This window comes from Phocoena sinus, chromosome 8, assembly GCF_008692025.1.
Source record: "Phocoena sinus isolate mPhoSin1 chromosome 8, mPhoSin1.pri, whole genome shotgun sequence".
In the NCBI taxonomy this organism is placed as follows: domain Eukaryota; kingdom Metazoa; phylum Chordata; class Mammalia; order Artiodactyla; family Phocoenidae; genus Phocoena; species Phocoena sinus.
Window position 1 is genome coordinate 13,661,203 of NC_045770.1, and position 22,217 is coordinate 13,683,419.

General features: G+C 50.3%; 4 protein-coding genes across 14 annotated transcripts; 2 read left to right on the top strand and 2 right to left on the bottom strand.

The window, feature by feature from the left end:
- Positions 1–304: 304 nt before the first annotated feature.
- Positions 305–6,782, top strand: SLC37A4 (solute carrier family 37 member 4). Of its 8 annotated transcripts, none has more exons than XM_032640255.1 (9): positions 305–385; positions 1,592–1,925; positions 2,797–3,029; positions 3,341–3,584; positions 4,079–4,237; positions 4,483–4,568; positions 5,084–5,197; positions 5,830–5,968; positions 6,079–6,781. In XM_032640255.1, exons 2-9 carry the CDS (start codon positions 1,778–1,780, stop codon positions 6,243–6,245), a joined length of 1,290 nt encoding a protein of 429 aa, XP_032496146.1. In that variant the 5' UTR covers positions 305–385; positions 1,592–1,777; the 3' UTR covers positions 6,246–6,781. The 8 variants fall into 8 exon arrangements, with proteins under 8 accessions (XP_032496146.1, XP_032496148.1, XP_032496151.1 ...); XM_032640257.1 differs by lacking the exon at positions 305–385 and adding an exon at positions 590–990; XM_032640260.1 differs by lacking the exon at positions 305–385 and adding an exon at positions 1,036–1,180.
- Positions 6,783–8,032: 1,250 nt separating this feature from the next.
- On the bottom strand, positions 8,033–11,268 carry TRAPPC4 (trafficking protein particle complex 4). The gene is made up of 5 exons (XM_032640267.1): positions 10,709–11,268; positions 10,371–10,545; positions 9,645–9,748; positions 8,893–9,019; positions 8,033–8,393 (listed from the first exon to the last, which is right to left on the bottom strand). The coding sequence occupies exons 1-5, from the start codon at positions 10,881–10,883 to the stop codon at positions 8,315–8,317; spliced, it is 660 nt and encodes a 219-aa protein (XP_032496158.1). The 5' UTR covers positions 10,884–11,268; the 3' UTR covers positions 8,033–8,314.
- RPS25 (ribosomal protein S25) lies at positions 11,261–13,112 on the top strand. The gene is made up of 5 exons (XM_032640268.1): positions 11,261–11,395; positions 11,639–11,734; positions 12,298–12,481; positions 12,872–12,970; positions 13,066–13,112. The coding sequence occupies exons 1-4, from the start codon at positions 11,393–11,395 to the stop codon at positions 12,964–12,966; spliced, it is 378 nt and encodes a 125-aa protein (XP_032496159.1). The 5' UTR covers positions 11,261–11,392; the 3' UTR covers positions 12,967–12,970; positions 13,066–13,112.
- On the bottom strand, positions 13,068–21,791 carry CCDC84 (coiled-coil domain containing 84). Of its 4 annotated transcripts, XM_032640266.1 has the most exons (11): positions 21,613–21,791; positions 21,307–21,470; positions 20,792–20,890; positions 17,353–17,419; positions 17,210–17,272; positions 16,799–16,863; positions 16,538–16,646; positions 15,514–15,544; positions 13,577–13,666; positions 13,372–13,504; positions 13,068–13,288 (listed from the first exon to the last, which is right to left on the bottom strand). In XM_032640266.1, the coding sequence occupies exons 1-11, from the start codon at positions 21,730–21,732 to the stop codon at positions 13,225–13,227; spliced, it is 1,005 nt and encodes a 334-aa protein (XP_032496157.1). In that variant the 5' UTR covers positions 21,733–21,791; the 3' UTR covers positions 13,068–13,224. The 4 variants fall into 4 exon arrangements, with proteins under 4 accessions (XP_032496157.1, XP_032496155.1, XP_032496156.1 ...); XM_032640264.1 differs by having other exon boundaries at positions 13,091–13,288; positions 16,538–16,863; positions 17,182–17,272; positions 21,613–21,788; XM_032640265.1 differs by having other exon boundaries at positions 13,170–13,504; positions 21,613–21,767.
- Positions 21,792–22,217: the final 426 nt, after the last annotated feature.

Below are 22,217 nucleotides of genomic sequence, written 5' to 3' on the forward strand. Positions count from 1 at the left end.
CTCTGTCCGCAATAGTCTGACCACAGATAAATATACAAATCGTGCTTACTGAGGACTGCATTAATTTCTTACAGAAAATACTGTGTTCTCTTACAAGATGTTTCCCAGACCGTGAACAACTCGGGAACAGTAATTGATAGTTGGAGGAACTCACTGATTTGGTTTGTCGAAGGCCATCAGTTAAGGGAACGTACGACTCCAGCCCCTAAGGGGCGCTGTCTTCGCCCAACGACCAGCGAGACCCGCGGTCATATGAAAACGTTTGTGGGTGGCCTCGGCTCTCGGGACTGGAAGACGCAGGCGGAGTCCCCGCCCCACTCTGGGCGCACGCGCATGCGCCCGCCGGGCCCCGCCCCATGCCACTCCAGCTCCCACCTCCGTTCAGGTAGGGGGCAGTGTGCGGGGGAGGGGCGTCGCCTGGGGGCGGGGCTGGAGCGGGAGTCTCAAGTGTTGCGGCTCCTTTGTTGGAGGCCCAACTTCCAATCCAGCCGGGAGCAGTTTCTGAGGCTGCCGGTTCTGGGGTGGAGGCAATTGCTGGGTCCGGGAGCAGCACGCTCCCTCTCCTTTATGTCGCATGCGTCCAGGGGTCGCCCCTGCACTTGGGCCCCCGTCCATTCGCAGCCGGAGTCGGGTGTCCCGGGTAGCTTGAGGACACGGGGCTGGGCAGGTGCCGAGAGCCCGCCGCCTCGCTCCCTCCTCCCTGTTCTTGCCGCTTGGCCCCACCCCGCCTGGCCGAGCCACTCGGCGCCGGAAGCGAGGGGCCTCCGGGGCCTACGTGTGGCACCCTGCTCCGCTTGCGCCCACGCCTTCTGCTCCAATTGCTTTCCCAACCTAGCGGCAAAGCCGGGGGCGTGTTGCCGGGGCCCTGGGAAGCGGGGCGCATGGGCACTGTGCCTGGAGTCCGTCTCTGCGCCTTCCCGCCCACGGGGCGTCCGGTCACGGTCCCTGAAGCCCCAGCCTGCCAGACCGGAACCCAAACTGACGTCAAGGGTAAAGGCGACCAGAGGCATCTGAGTGGCACAACCAGGACCCCTGCCCCTAGTGGGGCTTTCGGTGTGCAACCGAAAGTGGGTCCTGAGCAGGGAACTTCCTTCCCCCGCCCCTTGCTTACGGTTCTGCAACTGTCAAGAAACAGTTACACCCTACCGTGTGCTAAGCATCAGGAGTTACAGGGCTTGAGGTCAGCTCCGGAAGACTTGAAAGTGAGGTTGTTGGGGGTAGGTGTCTGAGTGTGTGTGTGCGTGTGTAGAAACTAACCCAGAACCTAGTGCAGTGCCTCTCAACCAGTAAGTCCTAATAAACCTTCGCGGAATGAATGAGAAGGTAGGTGGATGAGGGAGCCGGGCTAGAGAGGGCAGCTCTACTCATCCCAACCCTGCCTCCCCTGAGCGCAAGCCGACAAAAATAATTAGGTTAAGCCTTTAATCACAGCTGGTTTCACGGGCAGGAGGACAGGGAAGAGCCGGGAAAGACAGCAATCCTGGGGACACACGGTGCTGGCCTGGCTCATGGACACTGCCTCCCTCTCGGACGCCCTCCGGGCCCCCACAGCGTGGGCGTCAGTAATCTCCTGTTTTCTTGTCTCCCTCAGGACACCGGGTTCCCTAGGAGCCGCCCCAGGCTTAATGATTGTCCAGAAGGTGCCTATAAAGGGAGGCTGGGTGGAGGAGGGAGCAGAAAAAGCCCAACTCAGCAGATCTGAGCACTTGAGAGACTCAATCAGGAGCCGTGGTCAGAGGCTCTGTGTCCCGGCCAGTAGGGCCTGCTCTTTCCCACCATGGCGGCCCGAGGCTACGGCTATTACCGCACTGTGATCTTCTCGGCCATGTTTGGAGGCTACAGCCTGTACTACTTCAACCGCAAGACCTTCTCTTTTGTCATGCCGTCGCTGGTGGAGGAGGTCCCTCTGGACAAGGATGACTTGGGTGAGCCCTGGCAGGGCAGGGAGGGGTGAGCCCAGGAACACAGGACCAGCAGGACAAGTTGGGTGTTTGTGCAGTGTGGTGGGTACAGGCATGTAGTGTGTGTGGAGTGTCTGCACAGCAGATGCCAGGGCACAGTGCATGTGCCGGATGAGGCGGCTCTGAGATCCATGTCTGTGGGCACAGGTAAAGGACTATGGGTATGGTCTAAGCATGTCTGAGGGCTGCTTATCTGGTGTGTGTGTGTGTGTGTGTGTGTGTGTGTGAATGTCCGCCTGTGACTAACATGTGTCCCCAGAGGCACTGTGTGTTAGAGGGATTCTGAGCACGGTTTCTGCATCTGTGTGGGTGCAGGCTAAGACCACAGGGTGAGTGCTGGCCACTGACATTGTGAGCACTGGGAACTGCGGAATTGGTGCAATGACTCCATGTGGCCTAGCAGGCTACCCTTCGGGAGGAATAAGGTCCCTGACTCTAATTCTAAGCCTTTTGCCCCATGTTCTGAGGTGGGGCAACAGAACTGCCAGAGAGCCTGGGTTGGCATCCACGGTGAGGGAGAAATCAGGCATATGAGAATCCCATGGAGGAGGGCTGTCCTGCCCCCTGACAGCTGCTGCTGGAACTCTCCAAGAGGCTGAAAAGTCATGGGTCAGCCTGGGGCTAGTGCTGATGGAGAGGCGGGAGGAGTAGCCTGGCTCCATGAATGAATGTCACTATTCCAACACAGGCCCCTCCTATTCCTCTTGGAAGGAACCAGTCTCACCCTGCCAGGCACCTCTACACACCTGACCCCATGCCTTCCTCCCCCCTCCTGTGCCTCTGCCCTGGCCCCTAACCCCCCAGGTGTCCTGCTCCCTGCTCCCCTCCCCTGCAGGGCTCATCACGAGCAGCCAGTCGGCAGCCTACGCCATCAGCAAGTTTGTGAGCGGGGTGCTCTCTGACCAGATGAGTGCTCGCTGGCTCTTTTCTTCCGGGCTTCTCCTGGTTGGCCTGGTCAACGTAGTCTTTTCCTGGAGCTCCGCAGTACCCGTCTTTGCTGCTCTCTGGTTCCTCAATGGCCTGGCACAGGGGCTGGGCTGGCCCCCATGTGGCAAGGTCCTGCGGAAGGTGAGTGTCTGCTTCCAAGCAGCCGGTTCACCTAAAGAGCATGTGGGCACCCTGGCACCTCCACCCGCAACCAGAGCAGGTTCCTCAGGCGTTCCAGTTCCAGCTCCAGTCCAGCTCCTCTTGCTTGTCAAGATATTTTAGGAGGCTGAACGTGGTGGGATCAGGTGGCAGATGAGGGAATTGGCCCTGCCAAGTAGAAGAGCCCTCTCCCTCATCCCTGTAATGTGAGCTTCTGGGTCTGCCCCACCTGACCCTCACCTTCAATATGGACTGTAGGCTGAGCAACTACTCTGTCCCCCTCTGCCCCACAGTGGTTTGAGCCATCTCAATTTGGCACTTGGTGGGCCGTCCTATCAACCAGCATGAACCTGGCTGGAGGGCTGGGCCCCATCCTGGCAACCATCCTCGCCCAGAGCTATAGCTGGCGCAGCACGCTGGCCCTGTCTGGGGCACTGTGTGTGGTTGTCTCCTTCCTCTGTCTCCTGCTCATCCACAATGAACCTGCTGATGTTGGACTCCGCAACCTGGACCCCACCCCCTCCAAGGGCAAGAAGGGTGAGTACGCACTAAAGCCGACCCCTAGGGAACCTTCATTCATCATTCGCCTGGCAGACTTTCATTGAGGACTGGCTGTATGCCGGGCCCTGTACTAGCTAATGGATGTCGGGATGGTGATGGAGAGTGGGTGAGGAGTAAATAAAACTCCATCCTGGGAGGCAGTTAAGTACCGGACAAGTGGCAGAGCCAACAAATGCTATGACTCATGTTATAGCCTAGTCCTTCCTTACAAGAGAGCCAGAGTTCCCTGTGTGGACAGCATCCTAAGCTTAAGTGGCTTGGGTGCTTTCCTCCATCCCCGCTGGTCCTCAGGTTCTCTTTCATTCGTTGAGACTTGCAGTGGAGAAGAGAGGGCAGAACAGTGGGTGAGGGGGACCTTCCTGCTGATCCTTGGCTATGTGGACGGACTCTGCCCCTATGGCTAGTTAATGTGTGGTGGGGGCAGGGCAGCCTGAGCAGCGTCCTGAAGCCTGGCCTCCTCCCACCCCCAGGCTCCCTGAAGGAGGAGAGTACCTTACAGCAGCTGCTGCTGACCCCCTACCTGTGGGTGCTCTCCACTGGCTACCTTGTGGTGTTTGGAGTAAAGACGTGCTGTACTGACTGGGGCCAGTTCTTCCTTATCCAGGAGAGAGGACAGTCAGCCCTCGTGGGTGAGACAAGTGTTGGGATGGGGCAGGCCTAGGGAGCAGGAGCCAATGCAGGGGATGGGAAATTCAGACCCGCTTCCCTTTATCCTTTCTTCTTTCCCTGAGGCTGGGCAGTACTCAGGCAGCTGTGGCCAGTCACCCTTGGGGACCTTGTACCTCTCTGGGTTTAAGTCAGTCTGGGGCAACCCCACGGTGTAACACCTTTCCACCCTTCCTTTCCCTCTTCCCACCACAACTCCCCACTGCAGGCAGCTCCTACATGAGTGCCCTGGAGGTTGGGGGCCTTGTAGGCAGCATCGCAGCTGGCTACCTGTCAGACCGGGCCATGGCCAAGGTGAGTGGGCAGAAGGGACAGGAAGGAGGAGGGTCCCTTTAAATCTTCCCAGCAGGACTGGGACAGGCACCAGAGAGGTAGGAGCCCTGGGGCACAGGCAGCTTGGCATATGCTGGTTTAGGTTGGGTGAGGTGGGAATGATTCCAGGCTACTCTTCTTTGCTGGGGATGTGGAGATGAGGCTCTTGGGGGAAAGGGTTTTAACTGATGTCAAGGAGAGCCAGAGTTTCTCTCCGCCTAGCTTCTCCACAGCCCCAGGGAAACTGGGGTTGGGGAAGGACTGGATGCAGTCTGCCACCGCGTGTCCCCAAGCCTGCCCCAAGTGGAGGAAGGGATGTTGTGGAGTTTGGCCTCAGAACATAATAAGCAGGTCCCAGGGCCTCCCAGAGCTGCCCTGGGCCAAGAACTGCAATGGGATTGCCAAAGACCTGTCAGCAGAGGTCTGCCGTGTCAGCGTCCAGGGGTGAGGGTTCTCTGCTGCTCCTGGGGCCTGATGTTGCTTGACTGTGTCCACAGGCACGGTTGTCCATGTACGGGAGCCCCCGCCATGGCTTGCTGCTGTTCATGATGGCTGGCATGACAGCGTCCATGTACCTCTTCCGGGTAACTGTGACCAGTGACTCCCCCAAGGTAAATAAACAGGGACTGGCCCACATCAGGGACAAGGATGAGAAAGCAAGGGCCACTGACTCTGTCTCCCTCTCCCTGGTCTTTCTCCGCTTCTGATTGCCCTTTTCAGTCGTTTGTACCTCCATTCCCCTCCTCTGTACTCTGATGCCCCTCCTTGACTCTGGGCCTGGTTTCTTCTCCTCTCTATGCTCCTCTAGGATGTTGCCTTCTGGACTCCGGCTCTTCACCCTCTCGCTGAGCTCACAGGCTTTACAGAGCATGAGGTGCCCTATCTTTATCTCTGGTTTTCTCTGGTTTCCTCTTGGTGTGTCTCACCTTTGTCCTACCGCCTCTGCCTTGCCCTTAGCCAATCCAGCTTGCACAGATCCTGAGGAGACAGCATCTCACTTGGAGGGATGGCTCCTGAACCTCCCTCCCCTACCTGCACAGGCCCGTGTTGGCTGAATGTGGCGCCCACTCCTCTAGCTCTGCAGTCAGCTGTGCTGGGAAGTGGTGTGTGTGGGAGTCACTTACTGTCTGCTTTTACTACAATTATTTGTTCCTGGGGCCAAGCATTCCTCTATCCAATGGCAGGGGTAGGTAGGCAGGAGGCTTTCTCAGACTTTAAATGCTACACTGCACTGCCCTTGCAGCTCTGGATCCTGGTGTTGGGAGCTGTGTTTGGTTTCTCCTCTTATGGCCCCATTGCCTTGTTCGGAGTTATAGCCAATGAGAGTGCCCCTCCCAACTTGTGTGGCACCTCCCATGCCATTGTGGGACTCATGGCCAATGGTAAGTGATACCCCCGCTGATGCCTCGCACACAAGCCAGCTAGGGGCTGGAACAAGCCCCATTGGCTCTATCCTCACAATGACTCAGGCTCTTCCCCTCCTCCCTGACAGTGGGCGGCTTTCTGGCTGGGTTGCCCTTCAGCACCATTGCGAAGCATTACAGCTGGAGCACGGCGTTCTGGGTGGCTGAAGTGATCTGTGCAGCCAGCACAGGTGCCTTCTTCCTTCTACGAAACATCCGCACCAAGATGGGCCGAGTGCCCAAGAAGGCTGAGTGAAGACAGTGCAGGCTCTGGAGCATCCTGTCCCACTTGTGGCCTCTCCCCTCCATGGGGGTGGGGGGAGGGAGGGGACTATCTGACTAGCACCTTTGACTTTCCCTTTCTGCTCCTTTTCCCTCACCCAAGTGGCGCTGTAAGTTATCAGTGGCTAATGAGGTCCCAGCTTCCCATCTGATCTCTATTTAAAAGACAACCTTTGTTCTTGGACTCCATTAGCTCCTATTTCCTGGCTTCAAAGAGGAAACCCCTGCACTCAGGGAGTCTCCTGTATCCTTCTCCCTCTCTTGGGCCCTGCCCTGTCCCCATCCCACCCCATCCTCACCTGAGGTGAGGCTCCTCCTGCCGCAGCAGGGCAGCAATGGCCCAGGACTTCTGCCCTGAGGCCTCTCAGCAGGGGGCAACTGCTCCTGCCAATACCTTGGACTCCATGGGAAGAGGGTCACTCTCACCAATACCCAGGGTACAGTAGGGGGGTATGGATGGGAGAGTAGAAAGACTTGTTATAGAAAATTAAAACTAGATTTGATACTAAACCCTGTCAGTGAGTCATTCTTTCAAAAAGGGTAGTACAGGGACTTCCCTGGTGGGGCAGTGGTTAAGACTCCGTGCTCCCAATGCAGGGGGCCCGGGTTCGATCCCTGGCCAAGGCACTAGATCCCACATGCATGCTGCAACTACGAGTTTGCATGCCACAACTAAGGAGCCCGCCTGCTGCAACTAAGACCTGGCACAACCAAATAGAGAAATAAATAAAATAAATATTTTTAAAAAAATAGAGTACTTCTCAAAAAAAAAAAAGTGGAGGTAATACAAGCCAGAGATAGATTTTTTGGGAAATACTCCCTTAATACCTGCTTTTTCCACCCCAGAAGAGAGAGACTTCATTCTCCTGGAAGGGAAAGCTAAAGTGTAGATGGACTCCTTTAAGCTCATGTCTCTACCGCCTTCAACTTCATACTGCGTAATTCAATGAACATTTTGAAGATGAAACTACTGGGTGCCAGGCAGGTTAAGTAATTTGATGGAGGGAGATAACAGTGTAGTCAGAAAGCCTGGGTTCAAACTCAGTCTGCTGTAACTAGCTTTGAGACTTTGAGGCAGACAGTTTGTACATTGCTTGCTGAAGCTCATCCGTAATAGAAACAGAAGGTACCCCCTGAGGTAAGGGAGAGGATTAAGTGAGATAAAGCAGTAAAACATGGCTGTAGGGCTTCCCTGGTGGCGCAGCGGTTGAGAATCTGCCTGCCGATGCAGGGGACACGGGTTAGAGCCCTGGTCTGGGAAGTTCCCACATGCCGCGGAGCGACTAGCTCCGTGAGCCACAATTACTGAGCCTGCGCGTCTGGAGCGTGCGCTCCGCAACAAGAGAGGCCGCGGTAGTGAGAGGCCCGCGCACTGCGATGAAGAGTGGCCCCCGCTTGCCACAACTAGAGAAAGCCCTCGCACAGAAACGAGGAGCCAACACAGCCATAAATAAACAAATAAATAAATAAAATTTGAAAAAAAAAAAAAAAAACATGGCTGTAAGCACTTGACAAATATTCCATCATCATTTCATTATCATCATCACCACCATACCCACCACCTAGGAAGTCAGTAGCGATTCTGGAACTAGGACCAAGGCTCCTGATTCAAAGTCCCATGTTCATTCATTCACTTAATGAACATATATTTGTTTTGTTTTCTACTAGAACATAGTATCTCATTTTCCCAGAATTCCCTTATCATTCCTGTCTCCCCTCCTGAGGCTTTTCCCCCAAACCATCAATTAGGATAGCAAACACTGAGATCAAAGGAATGTTTATTATAGCATTTATGGGCCTACCTCCTTCATAAATAATCTGTACAGAGTTGGGAAGTAGGACCATGACAGATACAGGAGGAAAGAGAGCATGGTATTAAGGCTCGGGCATCGGCACATGTCATCAGGCTCAGCAACCTCCCATTTTCAAGTGCACTAACAAATGCCGCTGGGCTCGCCATCGGAGTGGAAACAGCAGGACCCCTGTTGCAGGATCTCTCAAGAATATGCGGGGAGTGGGGGAGGGGTCCACTGCAGGTTCAGCCTAAGACCCAGGTCCAAAAGTTCCAGCCTTCTCTGCCACCTCCAGGGCTAACTTCAGGTTCTGGTCAAACAGCTCACACCTAGGCCAGACCCAGGAAGCACAAATAAGGACAAAGTGTGAGGCCTGGCTCTCTCCCCACCTTGGGTGCAGAGGCAGAGCCAGTGGAAACTCTGCTTGAAGAAAGACATAAACCCCAAGGAAAGTCTTTGGCTTCTCCAAAAAATAAGTAAGTAAAAGGCTAGTTACTTTTGTTTTATTTAAAAATAACTCTAGGGCTTCCCTGGTGGCGCAGTGGTTGAGACTCTGCCTGCCGATGCAGGGGACACGGGTTCGTGCCCCGGTCTGGGAGGATCCCACATGCCGCGGAGCGCCTGGGCCTGTGAGCCATGGCCGCTAAGCCTGTGCGTCCGGAGCCTGTGCTCCGCAGCGGGAGAGGCCACAACAGTGAGAGGCCCGTGTACCACAAAAAAAAGACAAAAAATAACCCCTATTACACTTCAAAATGACATTGGGGAAAAGCACACAGGGAGGGGGAACAAGGAGGCTTGGACCAGAATCTGGGAAGTGGGGCCACATACCTGATGGGCATTTCCAGGGAGTAAAATGGATTCTTCAGGGCAAAGTCTGAGTAAATCTCATAAATCTTTCGGAGAAGAGAATCTATCCCAGCCTGCCTAGGATCCGCCAGCACCACAAACTTTATCCCTGGAGAGGGACCAGTAATGATTACCAAAGGGTAGAGAATGCAGCAAATAATGCTGTCCTTTGTTTGTACAGCACTTTCATATGCCCACTTAAATGTTATCCTTATTGCTACATAAAGCACGAAAAGCAAGATTTTGAATCTACAGGTGAGAGCAGAGAAGTGAAATGACTTTGTTGCATCAGTTGCTGACTGAGTGACCAGGCTTTGGGTCCTAGCCCTGTCGCTTACTTCTGGCCTGGGGGCCCCTCAGCAGAAAGTGCCAGGCAAGGAACAAACTCAGGCAGTTTTCAATGATCTGCCTTCAGCGAGTGATGCAATGACAGTCACGATCCAAAGGTCATTTCCATTTCACATTCAAATTTCATTTTGGAACAACACACCTTCCAAAACGTGTGCAACATGAGATAACATTAAGGTGAGTTTTATCTGTGGACAGGATGATGCTCAGTGGCATGGACAAAACAGATTAAATATTGCCTTTAGATTCACAAAACAAGTAACTGTCTGTGCGGTTGTCCCAGAAAAGGCTGACCAACACTCCCTTGCTTACCAAACCCAACTTGGGCCAATCCGTTCTCCCAACCTGCCCCATCGCATCCCCTTGACCTATCTAGAGATGCGTACCTGTCAATGTCTGGAAGCAGTGCAGTTTGAATGTGTCTGTCTCCAGCATCTCAATGCCTGAGCTGCCCTGTTCAGGAGACAGCTGGGAGCCGATTGCGAACAGCCTATTTGCAAAGGAGGCAAAGTTGGGAATGCACCTCATTGCTATAAGGAAGAAGTGCTTCTCGAACTTTTCCGCTGAAATGACCCTTATCTTCTGAAGAGTTCAAATTACAGCTTGAGATAGTCAGAAGCAGCAGTGTGAACTGCCTGGCAGCAGTATCAAAATTACTTAAAATTTTATTTGAATTCTGCATGTATTCTACATTCATACTTTGCTACAAAACATTGTACATTGAAAACTTTGGGTGAAATTAACACTCTGGGACTATGTGCCACGTTTACTCACCCCGTGACTATGCATATCCAGCACATCTCATACCATAATTGACAGCAAGAAAAGATCTTAAAGATCATTTAGCTCAATTGCCTTACTTTAAAGATGAAGAAACTTAAGACTCAGAAAAGAGAAGGTGACTTAAGCAAACAAAATCACACCACTGCCAGCATTACCTACAGCCTAGTCATACTGGATCAATTCTTTTCATGACACAAGAACTGAGGATTTAGAAGGAGGAAGGTAAGCACCGCCGCTCAGGAAGTCTCTGAGTGCAGAAACACACTAATCCAGCCAGCCTATGAGCCAAGTGCAGAACGACAAAATCTAGGAAGGGTTGTGAGACTTACGAGTGGAACATGGAGGCCAGCATGAGCTTCTCATTGGAGGTGAGGCGAGGCCGGCCGAATCGAATGGACACCGGGTAGTTAGCAGGGTTGCCCAGGTACTCCAGCACCTCTTTCCCATCGGCCGTGTACTTGCCGCTCACATCCACACCATTGATGGCCAGCACTGCGTGGCCCACTGCAGAGCCGAGGCTAAGCGTCAACGAAGCCTCAGCTTGGAGATCCCATCAAGGCGACAATGGACCCGGCCCCAATTCCTCACCCCCTCCGCCCCCAGCCCAGAGACACCGGCCCACAACGGCGGCACCGGACCCCGCCCCCCAGGCCCGAGCCTAACCCACCCCGGATGCCGTCGCGCTGGCCGAAGGCAACCAGCACACGATCGTCATGCAGTTTGAGCAGCAGATCAAGCGGGTAACTGAAAGTTTTCTCAGCCTCGGCCCGTGGCGCGTAGCTGTCCAACTGGTAAATGAGGCCTCCAGCTTTGTTCACCACAAACACACTGAAAATCGCCATCGCTGCCGCCGCTACTGCGGGACTGCCTCCCCCTCCCGGCCCCGCCCCGGAACCGCAGCACAGGACCTGCCCCCGGCGCCCCGGCCGCTCGTTCCCTCTCGACCCGGGAGCGCGGCACGCTGCGGCGCTTGCGCACTTGGAGCACGCCTGGCTGTCAGTAACGCTGGGAGGTTAGCTGTCGGGATCTAGAAAATTGTTTTCCGTCCCTTTTCCCAGGTTTTTAGTGTCACGAAACAGTAACGTGTGACTGCCTCACAACTAGTCGCAAAGCGCAAAAGGTAGGGGCAGCCTCGCGTGCCTCCGGCTGCAGGGTAAGCTCGCACTGCCCGCAGCCAGTTCCGGGCCTGAGTCAGGCCTGCGCCTCCGGACTTCCTCCGCGCGGTCCCGCCCCTTACCCCGGAAGCACTCGCTGCAGGCGGAGGTTTCTGGGCTTCTTCGCTAGACACACTTCCTTTTCGTCAGACATCTTAGGGAGGCGAGGTGGTGGCAGTTGCTTTCCCGGCTTCGCTATGGTGAGAGCTCTGTTCGGGGACAGCCGGCGTGGTTTCGGGAGCCGGCGGTGCCGGCGCGCATTTGGGGCGGGATGGGAGGAGGGCCCCCAGAACTTCCGGGCCTCGTGTCGAGGCGGGCGGGCTATTGCTTCCTCCATGTGCTCCGTCAGTGGAGTCTGGGCGGGGGGGTGAGGTGGAGCGCAGGGGTAGGGGGAGCGTGGGGCTGCCTTGAGACCTGGCAGTATTCCCGCTTTTCTTCTGTAGCCGCCCAAGGATGACAAGAAGAAGAAAGATGCCGGAAAGTCGGCCAAGAAAGACAAAGACCCAGTGAACAAGTCTGGGGGTAAAGCCAAAAAGAAGGTAGGAGTCAGTCGCTTGAACGTTGAGGGAGGCTGCGGGCACCCGTCCCTTATCGATATATTAAGTGACACCTAGCAGATGGCTTGTAAGGTTGTGGGGTCTAGAGTCAGGTTATTACAGCTTATGCTCTCATCAGCATTCTGTTTTTTCGTTATTTGGAGAATGGGGTCATATACGCTGTTTAGAAATTAGATGTGTACAGAGCATTTATTTTGATACGCAGCACATAGTGTTATTTTAGTTGGTTCCGTGGGGCTCAGTCAGTATCTGAAAGTCTCAATAATAGGTTCCCCTCCCCCCCCCCGCCCCCAACCAGATGTGTCTTTGATGCCCTTAACGACGACCAGGGTCTCTTTTTGCTTTGAATTCTGGCTTTCTAATTATTTGAATCTTAATTTGCAGAGTTTCTGCAAATTCTGCATTTCATAGATTTCTGCAGGCCAAGGAATAGAGCCACTCTCTCAGTATAGCCGTACAACCAAGTAACAGTTCTTTGAGGCAGGTTGTTCCAGAGGAGGGAAGAATAGAGCACTGATTTTTTTTTTTTTTTTTTTGGTGAGCAGAAGTGGTCCAAAGGCAAAGTTCGGGACAAGCTCAATAACCTAGTCTTGTTTGACAAAGCAACATATGACAAACTCTGTAAAGAAGTTCCCAACTATAAGCTTATAACTCCAGCTGTCGTCTCTGAGAGACTGAAGATTCGTGGCTCCCTGGCCAGGGCAGCCTTGCAGGAGCTGCTTAGTAAAGGTGAGAGGGGTGTGTTGTACTGATTTGTATGCTTTTGCACCTTAAATTGGCCTGACCGTGCTAGCCATCTTAAATGCAATAGGTGGTTGTTAGTAATGTAATTCTAACATGTTATCTAGGTTATTGGTTAGTGCCCAATAATGGAAACAGTGATTTTCAAGTTATAGTAAAGTGCTGTGAAGGTGGCCATCCCAAGAGCAGGTGGTGAGTCCCTTGTTTTAAAAGGGTAAGTCAAATTAGATTATAACCAAGAAATGTAGGCATGCCTCCTAAACTCACGCTTAAAATTCAGCATTTCTCTTTTGGGATGGAATATAAAACAGATATTTCTAGTGTCTTATTAAGTATTTCATAGTACTATTGTGTGAAAACTTTATGCTTTCTTTCTAGGACTTATTAAACTGGTTTCAAAGCACAGAGCTCAAGTAATTTACACCAGAAATACTAAGGGTGGAGATGCTCCAGCTGCTGGTGAAGATGCATGAACAGGTGAGCAAGAACCCAGGGGTTCATGGTGTAGGAAGTATGCATCCCTTCACGAGGCTCTATAGTTCTGATTCTTGGATTTTTTTTTTTTTTTACAGGTCCCACTAGCTGTATATTTGGAAAAATAAAACTTTATTAAATCAAATAAATGGGCATGTCTGTTTCCTAAGAAAGGCAGTTACAAAGGATAATAGTAGGTATCGGCTTGTTGATTTGGCTTTGAGCATTATGGTGGTTGAAAATGTATTAGGAAACCATTAACTTTTCTTTTTATGTGACTGCTGTTTGTTTCTTGCTGCGGCTTCAGTTTTGAATTGATGCCTGAAAGGAAATGAAGGGTTAGCAGGACGAAGGGTGAGATCTCCAAGGGGGAGTGGGTTGGGGTCCTGACACTGGGCCCATACCTGGATTGCCAGCGGCGTCCATTATTCCAGACCCGGCCAAAAGAGGGCAGCCAGCCTGCACCGGTACTGGAGTTATGATCAAAGTTGGCCCCAACTCTGTCTGGTGGGAGTTTCTTCAATTTCTGTTTTTCCTCTACAATAAGCAGTTTTATTTGAGTAGGAAGACTTAAAGAACCCATCACTATTTCTGAATTAGTTAACTTACTTTCTTTGAGAAACTCTTCATAGGAGGGTCCTATTTGTTGGTTCCCAGAGCTACAGTCCTCATCTTGGACCATCCAGGGAGGTGTGGCACCTGGAAAAGGAAGACCCTTTAAGTAGAAATGAAAGCACTTAAAAAAAAGTTTTTAACCTTCAGGCTGTTGTGGAACATAGCTAGCTATAAGTTCCTACCTAATTGAAAATTATAAATGTTTATAAACAAAACCCAGGAATTCTGGACCATGGGAAGTTGAGGGGCCTAGGCTAATTTAAAAGGTGCTGATACTTAATAGCTGTATCAGTACAGCTGTATCAATATAGCAATACATGCCTGACAAACTACACACATTTGAAGTGTGCAATTTGAAATGTCTGGGATGAAATCACCACCACCATGTATCCTTGTGCCCCTTTAAAATATTTTCTAGCACACTTCCCTTATACCCCTCTTCCCAGGCAGCCACTGGTGTGCTTTCTGTTGCTATAGGTTTGCGTTTTCCGTAATGTTGTATAAATGGCATATATTATGTACCCTTGTGTACCTTTTAGCATAGTTACTTTGAGGTTTTTGTGTTACACGTGTTTTCAATCGTTCCTTCTTTGTTACTATTTTTTGAAGTGTTCATTGGCTGAGGCACATTGGGATTTTTTTTCAACTTTTAAAGAAGCTGCCAAACTGTTTTCCAAAGTAGTTACGCCAGTTTGCATCCCCACCAGCAGTGTATGAGAGCGCCTGCATATATAAATGGGCAGCCTTTAGCCGTTTTTAATTCTTTGGCCACGCCACGTGGCATATGGTATTGTTCCCTGACCAGGGATTAAATGCGTGCTCCCTGCATTGAGAGTGTGGAGCCTTAACCACTGGACCGCCAGGGAAGTCCTAGTTTCAGCCATTTTGATGAGCATCTTTTTATATGCCTTTATTGAGTGTTGAGAGAGGTTTTCATATATTGAGAATACACATCCTTCATCAGATGCTGCTTTACTTTGCTTTAGTTTGTTACGCTTTAGTTTGTTATGCTAAAGTTTGTAATCTTCCATTTTTCAAGCAAAGTACTTTTTCCCTTAGTTGAAATACAAGGAGACGAGTGGCTGTAGCATGGCTAATGCCATGGTGGGCAGTGTGTACGGTATAGAGACTTCTCTGGCCCTCAATTGCAACGAGTTTTATTTTTAAAATTTATTTTATTGAAGTATAGTTGATTTACAATGTTGTGTTAATTTCTGCTGTACAGCAAAGCGACTCAGTTATATATGTATTCTTTTTCATATTCTTTTCCATAACAGTTTATCACAGGATATTAAATATAGTTCCCTCTGCTATACAGTAGGACCTTGTTGTTTATACTCTTTATTTTCACTATTAAGTGTATTATTTTAAAAAACACTTTAACACACACTCATATAGTGGTTGAACAAAAACCCTTATAAGAATTACCATGTCAGGGGCTTCCCTGGTGGCGCAGTGGTTGAGAGTTTGCCTGCCGATGTAGGGGACACGGGTTCGTGCCCCGGTCTGGGAAGATCCCACATGCCACGGAGCGGCTGGGCCTCTGAGCCATGGCCGCTGAGCCTGCGCGTCTGGAGCCTGTGCTCCGCAACGGCAGAGGCCACAATAGTGAGGCCCGCGTACAGCAAAAAAAAAAAAAAAAAAAAGAATTACCATGTCTGACATTTTCTAAGTTTAAAACACCTTAGATCTGAAAGTTTAAAAAAAAAAAAATCCGGTAAACAGGTGAATGTACATCTGTTACTTTCCTGAGTTACTCAGACACATTTGACTTATGTGTCTTCGATACCCTTCTACCAGTGAAAAGGCCTAGAACTCAGGTGTGTCTCAAAGATCCCAAGTTGACTGACAGTGCTGTATCTTAATCAACTTTATTCTTTAAAAAAAAAAAAAGCTTCTTACAGTTTGAGAAATACTGCTGTGGGTCTTACCTGAGTGGATGTTACCAATTCCTGGTGTATCCTGTAGTTGGAAATGGGAAAAAATCATAAGAAAGCCAAGAGATGATAGGATACTCATAGCCTAGAGGAAGAAATTTTACTGGAGGTGGATGGAACCACTGCCATGACGCTAGTTCTGCACTGGGTTGATGTTAAATCTTACAGAGCACAGCAAATCACTGAAAGACAGTCTTGCCCTCACCAGACTCAAGGTCTTAGTAGCAGAGATGTCCAAAAATAAGTGCCTACTAGATGGTAGGTAAACGAAACCCTTTTCTTACAGAGCATACATACTACTGGGAAAGAGAAGTATGAATTACACAAATTACATTCACAGCTTTTTACATGGGGCTACATCCATTAATAACAGTTTTCCATGAAAAAGTGACATTCAAGCTAAGAGCTGAAGGAAGGTGAGGGTTAAGTAGATGGTGAGAGAAGGAAAGCACATCATTTAAGACAATGGCAATTACATGTTCAAAAGCAAGGAGGAGCACAGTGCAGCTGGAGGATAGAATGTAAGATAGCAGGTGATGCGATTATTTTCTGTTGTGTTTGGGACAAGATTGCAGTAGTAGGAATTGTTCCAAGGTGGAATAGAGACCAGCTTGTATTCAGGAGATAAAATAGGTGACATACTCATTGAGGGAATGTAAAAAATGAAAGGAGGAGATGAGGATCTGCATCTGCAGTTAATGGAGACACAGGAGTGGTGGCGTGGCTTCAGGTGCCTGTGGGGCATCTATAAATGTCCCGTATTGAGCTGGAACTGGATTCTGCACAGGATGAGATTTAGGAGTTGGTACTTCTATGTGGCAATTGGGGCAGTGTGTGGATAAGATCACCATGGAGGGTGATGAAAAAGTCTAAGAACATGATACTATGGGATAGGGCAGCAAGAGGGAAAAGCCTGCTAAGACAGGAAAGGCCAGAATACACAGAAAAGCCAGGAGAGGTGGGTGTCCTGGGAACTGAGGGGGCACTGGCCCTTTCCCAACTTTCGTATCCATTGTACCTGATGATGGCCAATGAATGTCAGCGGTTGTCCTGTCTCCATCCAGTCAAGCTCTGGGGCTGGTGGCAGGTCCACATAGGAGGGCTGCTGTGAGGTGGAGGCTACTTGGCTGAAAAAGACAAAGAGGAGCCAGGCTGGCAGACAAGGTCCTTGAGCCATGAGGATAGCAAAGATGAGATTTGTTCCCTTTTCCCAGCCAAAGTTACAGAATGTTCTAAGAGATGTCAGAATTCCCAATAAGAGGTTTCCTAACAGTCTTACCTGTTTGTCCCTTTCCAGCTTCCAGGTGCCGAAGAGCCCTCTTCCGGGTCTGGCACTGTCTGAGGCTGAGTTTGATTCAGGAAAAATAAATGTGTCTAGAATGCTTAAGAATTTGCCTAGGCCATGCTCCCACCCTCCAGAAGTAAACAAATTGACATACTGAGGGTACTGCCCATATCTTGCAAACTTCCCTCCCTCCCTCCCTGCCTCCCTTCCCCCAGCCTGGCCCACATCATCTCCACTGACAAAGGCCTGCACCCTGGTGGGCAGGTAAGGGAATTCAAGCCGAGCAGATAAAGCATGGAGTCCATGAATTCTCATAAGAAGAGCTGGTAGGTGAAATGTTGGACCTGGGAGAAGCAGGAATCAGTGGATTTGGATACTGCTCTGGCTCCTCCGAGGGAAACCAACCTCTAAGACAGACCGAACCACCTCCTGCCGGCTGTGCTCCACCTCACGGATCTGAGCTGCCATCTGTGGGAGAGAGGCTGCTTAGTACAAAATGGTGGTGGGGGGGGGGGCTGGGTCCTTCAGAGGCCTTTCCTTTAACTCACCTCTTTAATCACTTCATCCTCTTTTTCCTCATAGGAATCCAGACTTTTCACCATGGACTTCTTGAATCTAAAAAGAAAAAGGGCAAGTCCCGGTCAGTTGTGAAAAGATCCTCAGTAGATCATTTTTCTCTGAATTTTGGGTAGTGTCAAACTCCCAGAAACAAAATAGTACAATGAACACCCATGTACCTCTCCCCGAGATTCACTGTAAACATTTCGCCATACTGGCTCCAGTTTGCTTATAAACACATTGCCTTTCTGCCAAGAACATGAGACTTAATTCTAAATTTTTCAGCATCTCCTGGGAACAGGAACAGCCTATGAAACCATTACCATACTTAAGAGAATCAATTTCCCTTTATTGATGTCCAAATTGTCCCATATTTGGGGCAACAATATATTTGCAGTTGTTTTTATCCTACAATACAAAGGTATCCGAATAACACCAATGCTGCTATCAGCAATAAGACTACTAAGCAAAGCTCAAGGTTTCTTTGCAGTTCGTTAGTCCTCAGAAAACCTAAGGGTGTACAGTCAGGTTTTTGTGTTCAAATGCTACTTGAATTCTTACTCTTTCATCATTGTTATCAACTGATATATAATTAATATAACTGTCTTTGTTTGCCTAATTTTATTATTATTTTTTGAAACTATAACTAGAGGACATTTCTCTGTTTTTCACTCAGACTGTCTTGAGGACGTAACTAGACTGCATCACCACCCCCCGCCCCGATTGGAAGAAGGGTTCTTAGTACAGTGAATGTTAGATACGAACAGTTTGAAGGACTGGAACCAACAGTAACTGACAAAAACCAACTTCCATCTAAATCATCATGAAAATGTTTTAAGTTAGAAAGGGAGGGGGAGAAGGGGGCAAAAGGAGTTTGATTGAACAAGATCCTCACATTTCATCTAATACATTCAACCCTGGCTAGCGTATACCAAAATGGAAACTGGATTACTATAATAAAAACTTCTTCTACAGCACTCTGTGCACACCTGTGTTCCAAGCCCACCCCCATCCCCCTAATGCTTCCAAACTCAACTATATGATGAAGGAGCGTATAAATCTCTCTAATCCAGTCTTTGTTATAAGGCTGGTATGTCTGGGTATCAGCTCAGTAAACAAGGCAGCTGAGGTCTTCCAGGTCATCAGTAAAATCAAATAACTGATACCATACGTGATAGGGGGGCTGTTGGGATTCACTGTCTTCAGATGTTCTTCATACATTACACAAACACCTTCCATGCATTCATTCACAGATTCATAGCATAAGTTCTGCCTTCTGGCCTCTTGGTAGGCTGTACCAGCAAAATGGTGTGAGACATGTCGCCAAACTCTTGCAGCCGCTGCCGACTACTCTGCCGACGCCGCCACTGCACACGAGCTTATAGCCTTTTTGCCTAATTTTAATATGTAAAACGTTTATGTAGGGGAATGGCTCTATCAAGGTGCCCTGGCAGCCTTGCATGTATCCTTACAGGCAAAGCCTTGAACTGCAGCTTATCAGAGTTTTGGCTGAAGGTCTGCGTGATCCTCCTGGAACACAAGAGGACAGGAGGCCTGAAAGGAACTGCTAGGAGGCCATCTCCCACTCGTCTCCCTATCTCTCATGGGAGACCATTATGAAACAGTTTCTCATCAACTCTCAGTTCTGATGGGGTATGGGACTTTGTGCTCTCAGGTTTGAGCTGTAGATATAAAAGCACGTAGCTGCAGTCTAGACTTGGCTCCCCAGCAAAAGTATCGCACAGCTCACACTGCAGTCACCCAGCCCTATTTGTATCAGTATGGTCCTTTTTGGTGTGTTGGACAACCTGGGAAGCTGGCACTTCGGGCTTACTCTTTTCACTGCCTATGTAACAAACTGCCTGAATCTAAAAGTAGCTTACTGTGGGACTTTCCTGGTGGTCCAGTGGTTAAGAATCCCCCTTCCAATGCAGGGGACTTGGGTTTGATCCCTGGTCGGGGAACTAAGATCCCACATGCTGCAACTACTGAGTCCATACGTGCCACAACTAGAGTGCCCACGTGCTCTGGAGCCTGCACGCACCAGAACTAGAGAGAAGCCTGCGTGCTGCAATGAAGATCCTGCATGCCGGCACTAAGACCCGATGCAGCCAAATAAAAAGACTAATCTTTTAAAATAATGATTAGGACTTCCCTGGTGGCGCAGTGGTTAAGAATCCGCCTGCCAAAAAAAAAAAAAGAATCCGCCTGCCAATGCAGCGGACACGGGTTTGAGCCCTGGTCTGGGAAGATCCCACATGCCACGGAGCAACTAAGCCTGTGCACCACAACTACTGAGCCTGTGCTCTAGAGCCTGCGAGCCACAGCGACTGAAGCCTGCACACCTAAAGCCTGTGCTCCACAACAAGAGAAGCCACTACAGTGAGAAGCCCGTGCATGCACCGCAATGAACAGTAGCCCCCACTTGCCGCAACTAGAGAAAGTCTGCGTGCAGCAACAAAGACCAGACGCAGCCAAAAATAAATTTTTTTATTAAAAAAAAAGATTAAATAATAAAAGTGGCTCATTGTATCTTTACTGGTCAAATCAGTCAGGCTTGGCCTGGCCTTGTGTGAGCTTGAAATTTATAAAGCTCAAAAGTCAAATTATATTTAAATAAAAAGTTCAAAGAGTCCATCCTCATAATTCTCAATTATAACCTTTGCTGCTCAACTATCCTTTATTCACCCACCAAAAACCATATGGAGCTGAGCCAGGGTGTGAGGAGTGAGTGGCCTCAGTTTCTTATCTCCTCCCAGTCTGAACCACAGATTTTAAGGCAAGGTGGTGGGATTTAGGCATTTCTTATTTCCTCATTATTCTCCACATTGGGTAGAAAGAAATAACAAACACCATGTGTTTTCTTAACTTTGGCTTTGGGATCCCCTTGGGTTCCACACTCCACAATCTCAATATGGTCCCAATAAAAGTGATGATGTGAGGCTGCCTGAGTCCTCTTCCTGAGGCAGTCAGGGCTCACTCCCTCTCTGTGCTGTCCAGCTTCCTACAATCCGGTTCCTTGGGGTCCTCCGAGGCCAGTTAAAATAGAGTCCAAAACTATTAAAAGTGGGCACTGGGTGAGCACCAGTTTCTTGCACACTATAAAAAGCATCTTCTGCTCCTAAAGAACCTTAGTAGTTTCTGTGTCATACATTTAAGTAGTTGATTATGGTCAGCTTTAATTATACACTATCCTCTATTTGCTAAATACATTGTAAATCCCCCCCCAACTAGATTATAAACCTTTCAAGGACTCTGTCATATTTCTTTTGTGTCCAATATGGTGCCTAGGATAATGAGTGCTACAAAGACAATGGTTACTAATGAAGTCCTTACTAAACTTCCCAAGCAGTAGAAGAAGCTCCAGTACCTGACACAGGCCCAGAGAATCCACACTCTGCTACTTCATCATGTGAAGTAGTGACTTACCGTGCATAATCCTGGGGGGAGATCAAAAACTTCTCTTTCATCTGGAACTCAGCCTTGTTCTCCCACCAGAATCTGTTGGTTGCTTTCTTGTGCTCTGGACTGAGAATGGAAAGGACAAGTAATCTCAATGATAGACTGCAGAATATTACACAGATATCTAGGCATTAGATAAATAATGCAAACTGACATCTGGGTTTCTGTCTCTGTGCAAGGCTGAGAGAATACTGATAGTAGTCTCTTCAAGATCTCCAGTCTCCCCCTTCCAATAAAAATGTGAGAATCTGAGAGGAAGTGATGGGAGGGAACCTTGATTGAACCTGCCCAGCTGACTTTCCCAGCTAGACCACCAACACCACTGGGACCATGGCAGCCGTAAGCCCGCTACCTTCAAGGCTGGCAATGCCTACAAGATGACTCAATCAAATCACAAAAGCGTTCTTCCTCTCACCCACCCTAAATCCTCCCTCCCACAAACGTACACGACTGTTGTATGCGGCTCCCGGCCCGGAGCTCACCTGGCCAGATGCTCCAGCAGCCCCCCATGCAGCACGGTCAGGTTTCCGTGGCTCAGGTGTTTCCTCACCTCACAGCCGCAGCACAGGCACCAGCAGCACCGCTCGTGCTCGGGCACGTAACGCTCCACCTGAGCGGCGCGGACGGCCTTGCGGGCGGCCTCCACCTGCCGCGGAGAGGGTACCAAGGGGAAGAGGCTAAGTAGGACCCCGGCGGGACCCCCAGATCCCACCCCCTCGGGCCCTCACAGCCCCGCCCCCATTCCCGCCCCGTCCTGTCCAGGGTTTCCTCCAGCCTCGCGTCCGCACCTGAGGCAGAAGCCGCTCCAAAGCCACCTTCAGCTGCCGCTGGTGCTTGCGACTGTAGACGTGTCCGCGGCCGCAGAAGAAGGTCTGGCGGCAAACAGGGCAGCGCTCCGCCGGCGCCATCTACCCAGGACCAGGGAATCCGCAACGCGCAGCCTCTTCTTCGCCGTCTGGTGACCTCTGACCCCCTCAGGGGCGGGGCGAACCCAGCGGCCCCAGCGGCCCCCGCGGCCCCCAGCGGCCGGCAGGCGCCACTGCAAGTCCTACTACGGTTGCGCGGGTTTTTCTCTGGGAACCCTCATTGCGCACAAACCCAGCCCGTCGCCAGTACCGCCAAATGCAGTCTGGCTGGAAAAGGTGAGGGGAAGGAGCGCACGCGACAGTTAGGGGGGACCGCGCACGTATCTGGACACCGACAAGGACCCGTAGAGACAATGTAACATAATCGTAACTAGTATTTATAGGGTGCTCAGTGGGGGTCCAGAGCTTTACCTTAACTACCTCAGGTAATCTTCACACTAGCCCTGTGTGGTATCCTGTTATTACTGGCATTTTACAAGCGGGAAACTGAGGCGTGAAGGAGGAGGTAAGTTTGTGGAAGGTTGCAC

Bases quoted from the DNA above. Each gene is read 5' to 3' on its own strand.
- SLC37A4 (XM_032640255.1), top strand. From the start codon at position 1,778: ATGGCGGCCCGAGGCTACGGCTATTACCGCACTGTGATCTTCTCGGCC. The intron at 4,238-4,482 runs GTGAGACAAGTG...TCCCCACTGCAG, and splicing joins AGGACAGTCAGCCCTCGTGG to GCAGCTCCTACATGAGTGCC. The intron at 5,969-6,078 runs GTAAGTGATACC...CCTCCCTGACAG, and splicing joins TGTGGGACTCATGGCCAATG to TGGGCGGCTTTCTGGCTGGG.
- TRAPPC4 (XM_032640267.1), bottom strand. From the start codon at position 10,883: ATGGCGATTTTCAGTGTGTTTGTGGTGAACAAAGCTGGAGGCCTCATT. The intron at 10,546-10,708 runs GTGGGTTAGGCT...TCGGCTCTGCAG, and splicing joins CCAGCGCGACGGCATCCGGG to TGGGCCACGCAGTGCTGGCC. The intron at 9,020-9,644 runs GTACGCATCTCT...GTCCCTCTCCAG, and splicing joins CTGCTTCCAGACATTGACAG to GGATAAAGTTTGTGGTGCTG.
- RPS25 (XM_032640268.1), top strand. The intron at 11,735-12,297 runs GTAGGAGTCAGT...TTTGGTGAGCAG, and splicing joins GGGGTAAAGCCAAAAAGAAG to AAGTGGTCCAAAGGCAAAGT. The intron at 12,482-12,871 runs GTGAGAGGGGTG...CTTTCTTTCTAG, and splicing joins GCAGGAGCTGCTTAGTAAAG to GACTTATTAAACTGGTTTCA.
- CCDC84 (XM_032640263.1), bottom strand. From the start codon at position 21,732: ATGGCGCCGGCGGAGCGCTGCCCTGTTTGCCGCCAGACCTTCTTCTGC. The intron at 20,891-21,306 runs GTGAGCTCCGGG...TTCCATTCTCAG, and splicing joins CTGCTGGAGCATCTGGCCAG to TCCAGAGCACAAGAAAGCAA. The intron at 17,273-17,352 runs GTGAGTTAAAGG...TCTCTCCCACAG, and splicing joins AGGATGAAGTGATTAAAGAG to ATGGCAGCTCAGATCCGTGA.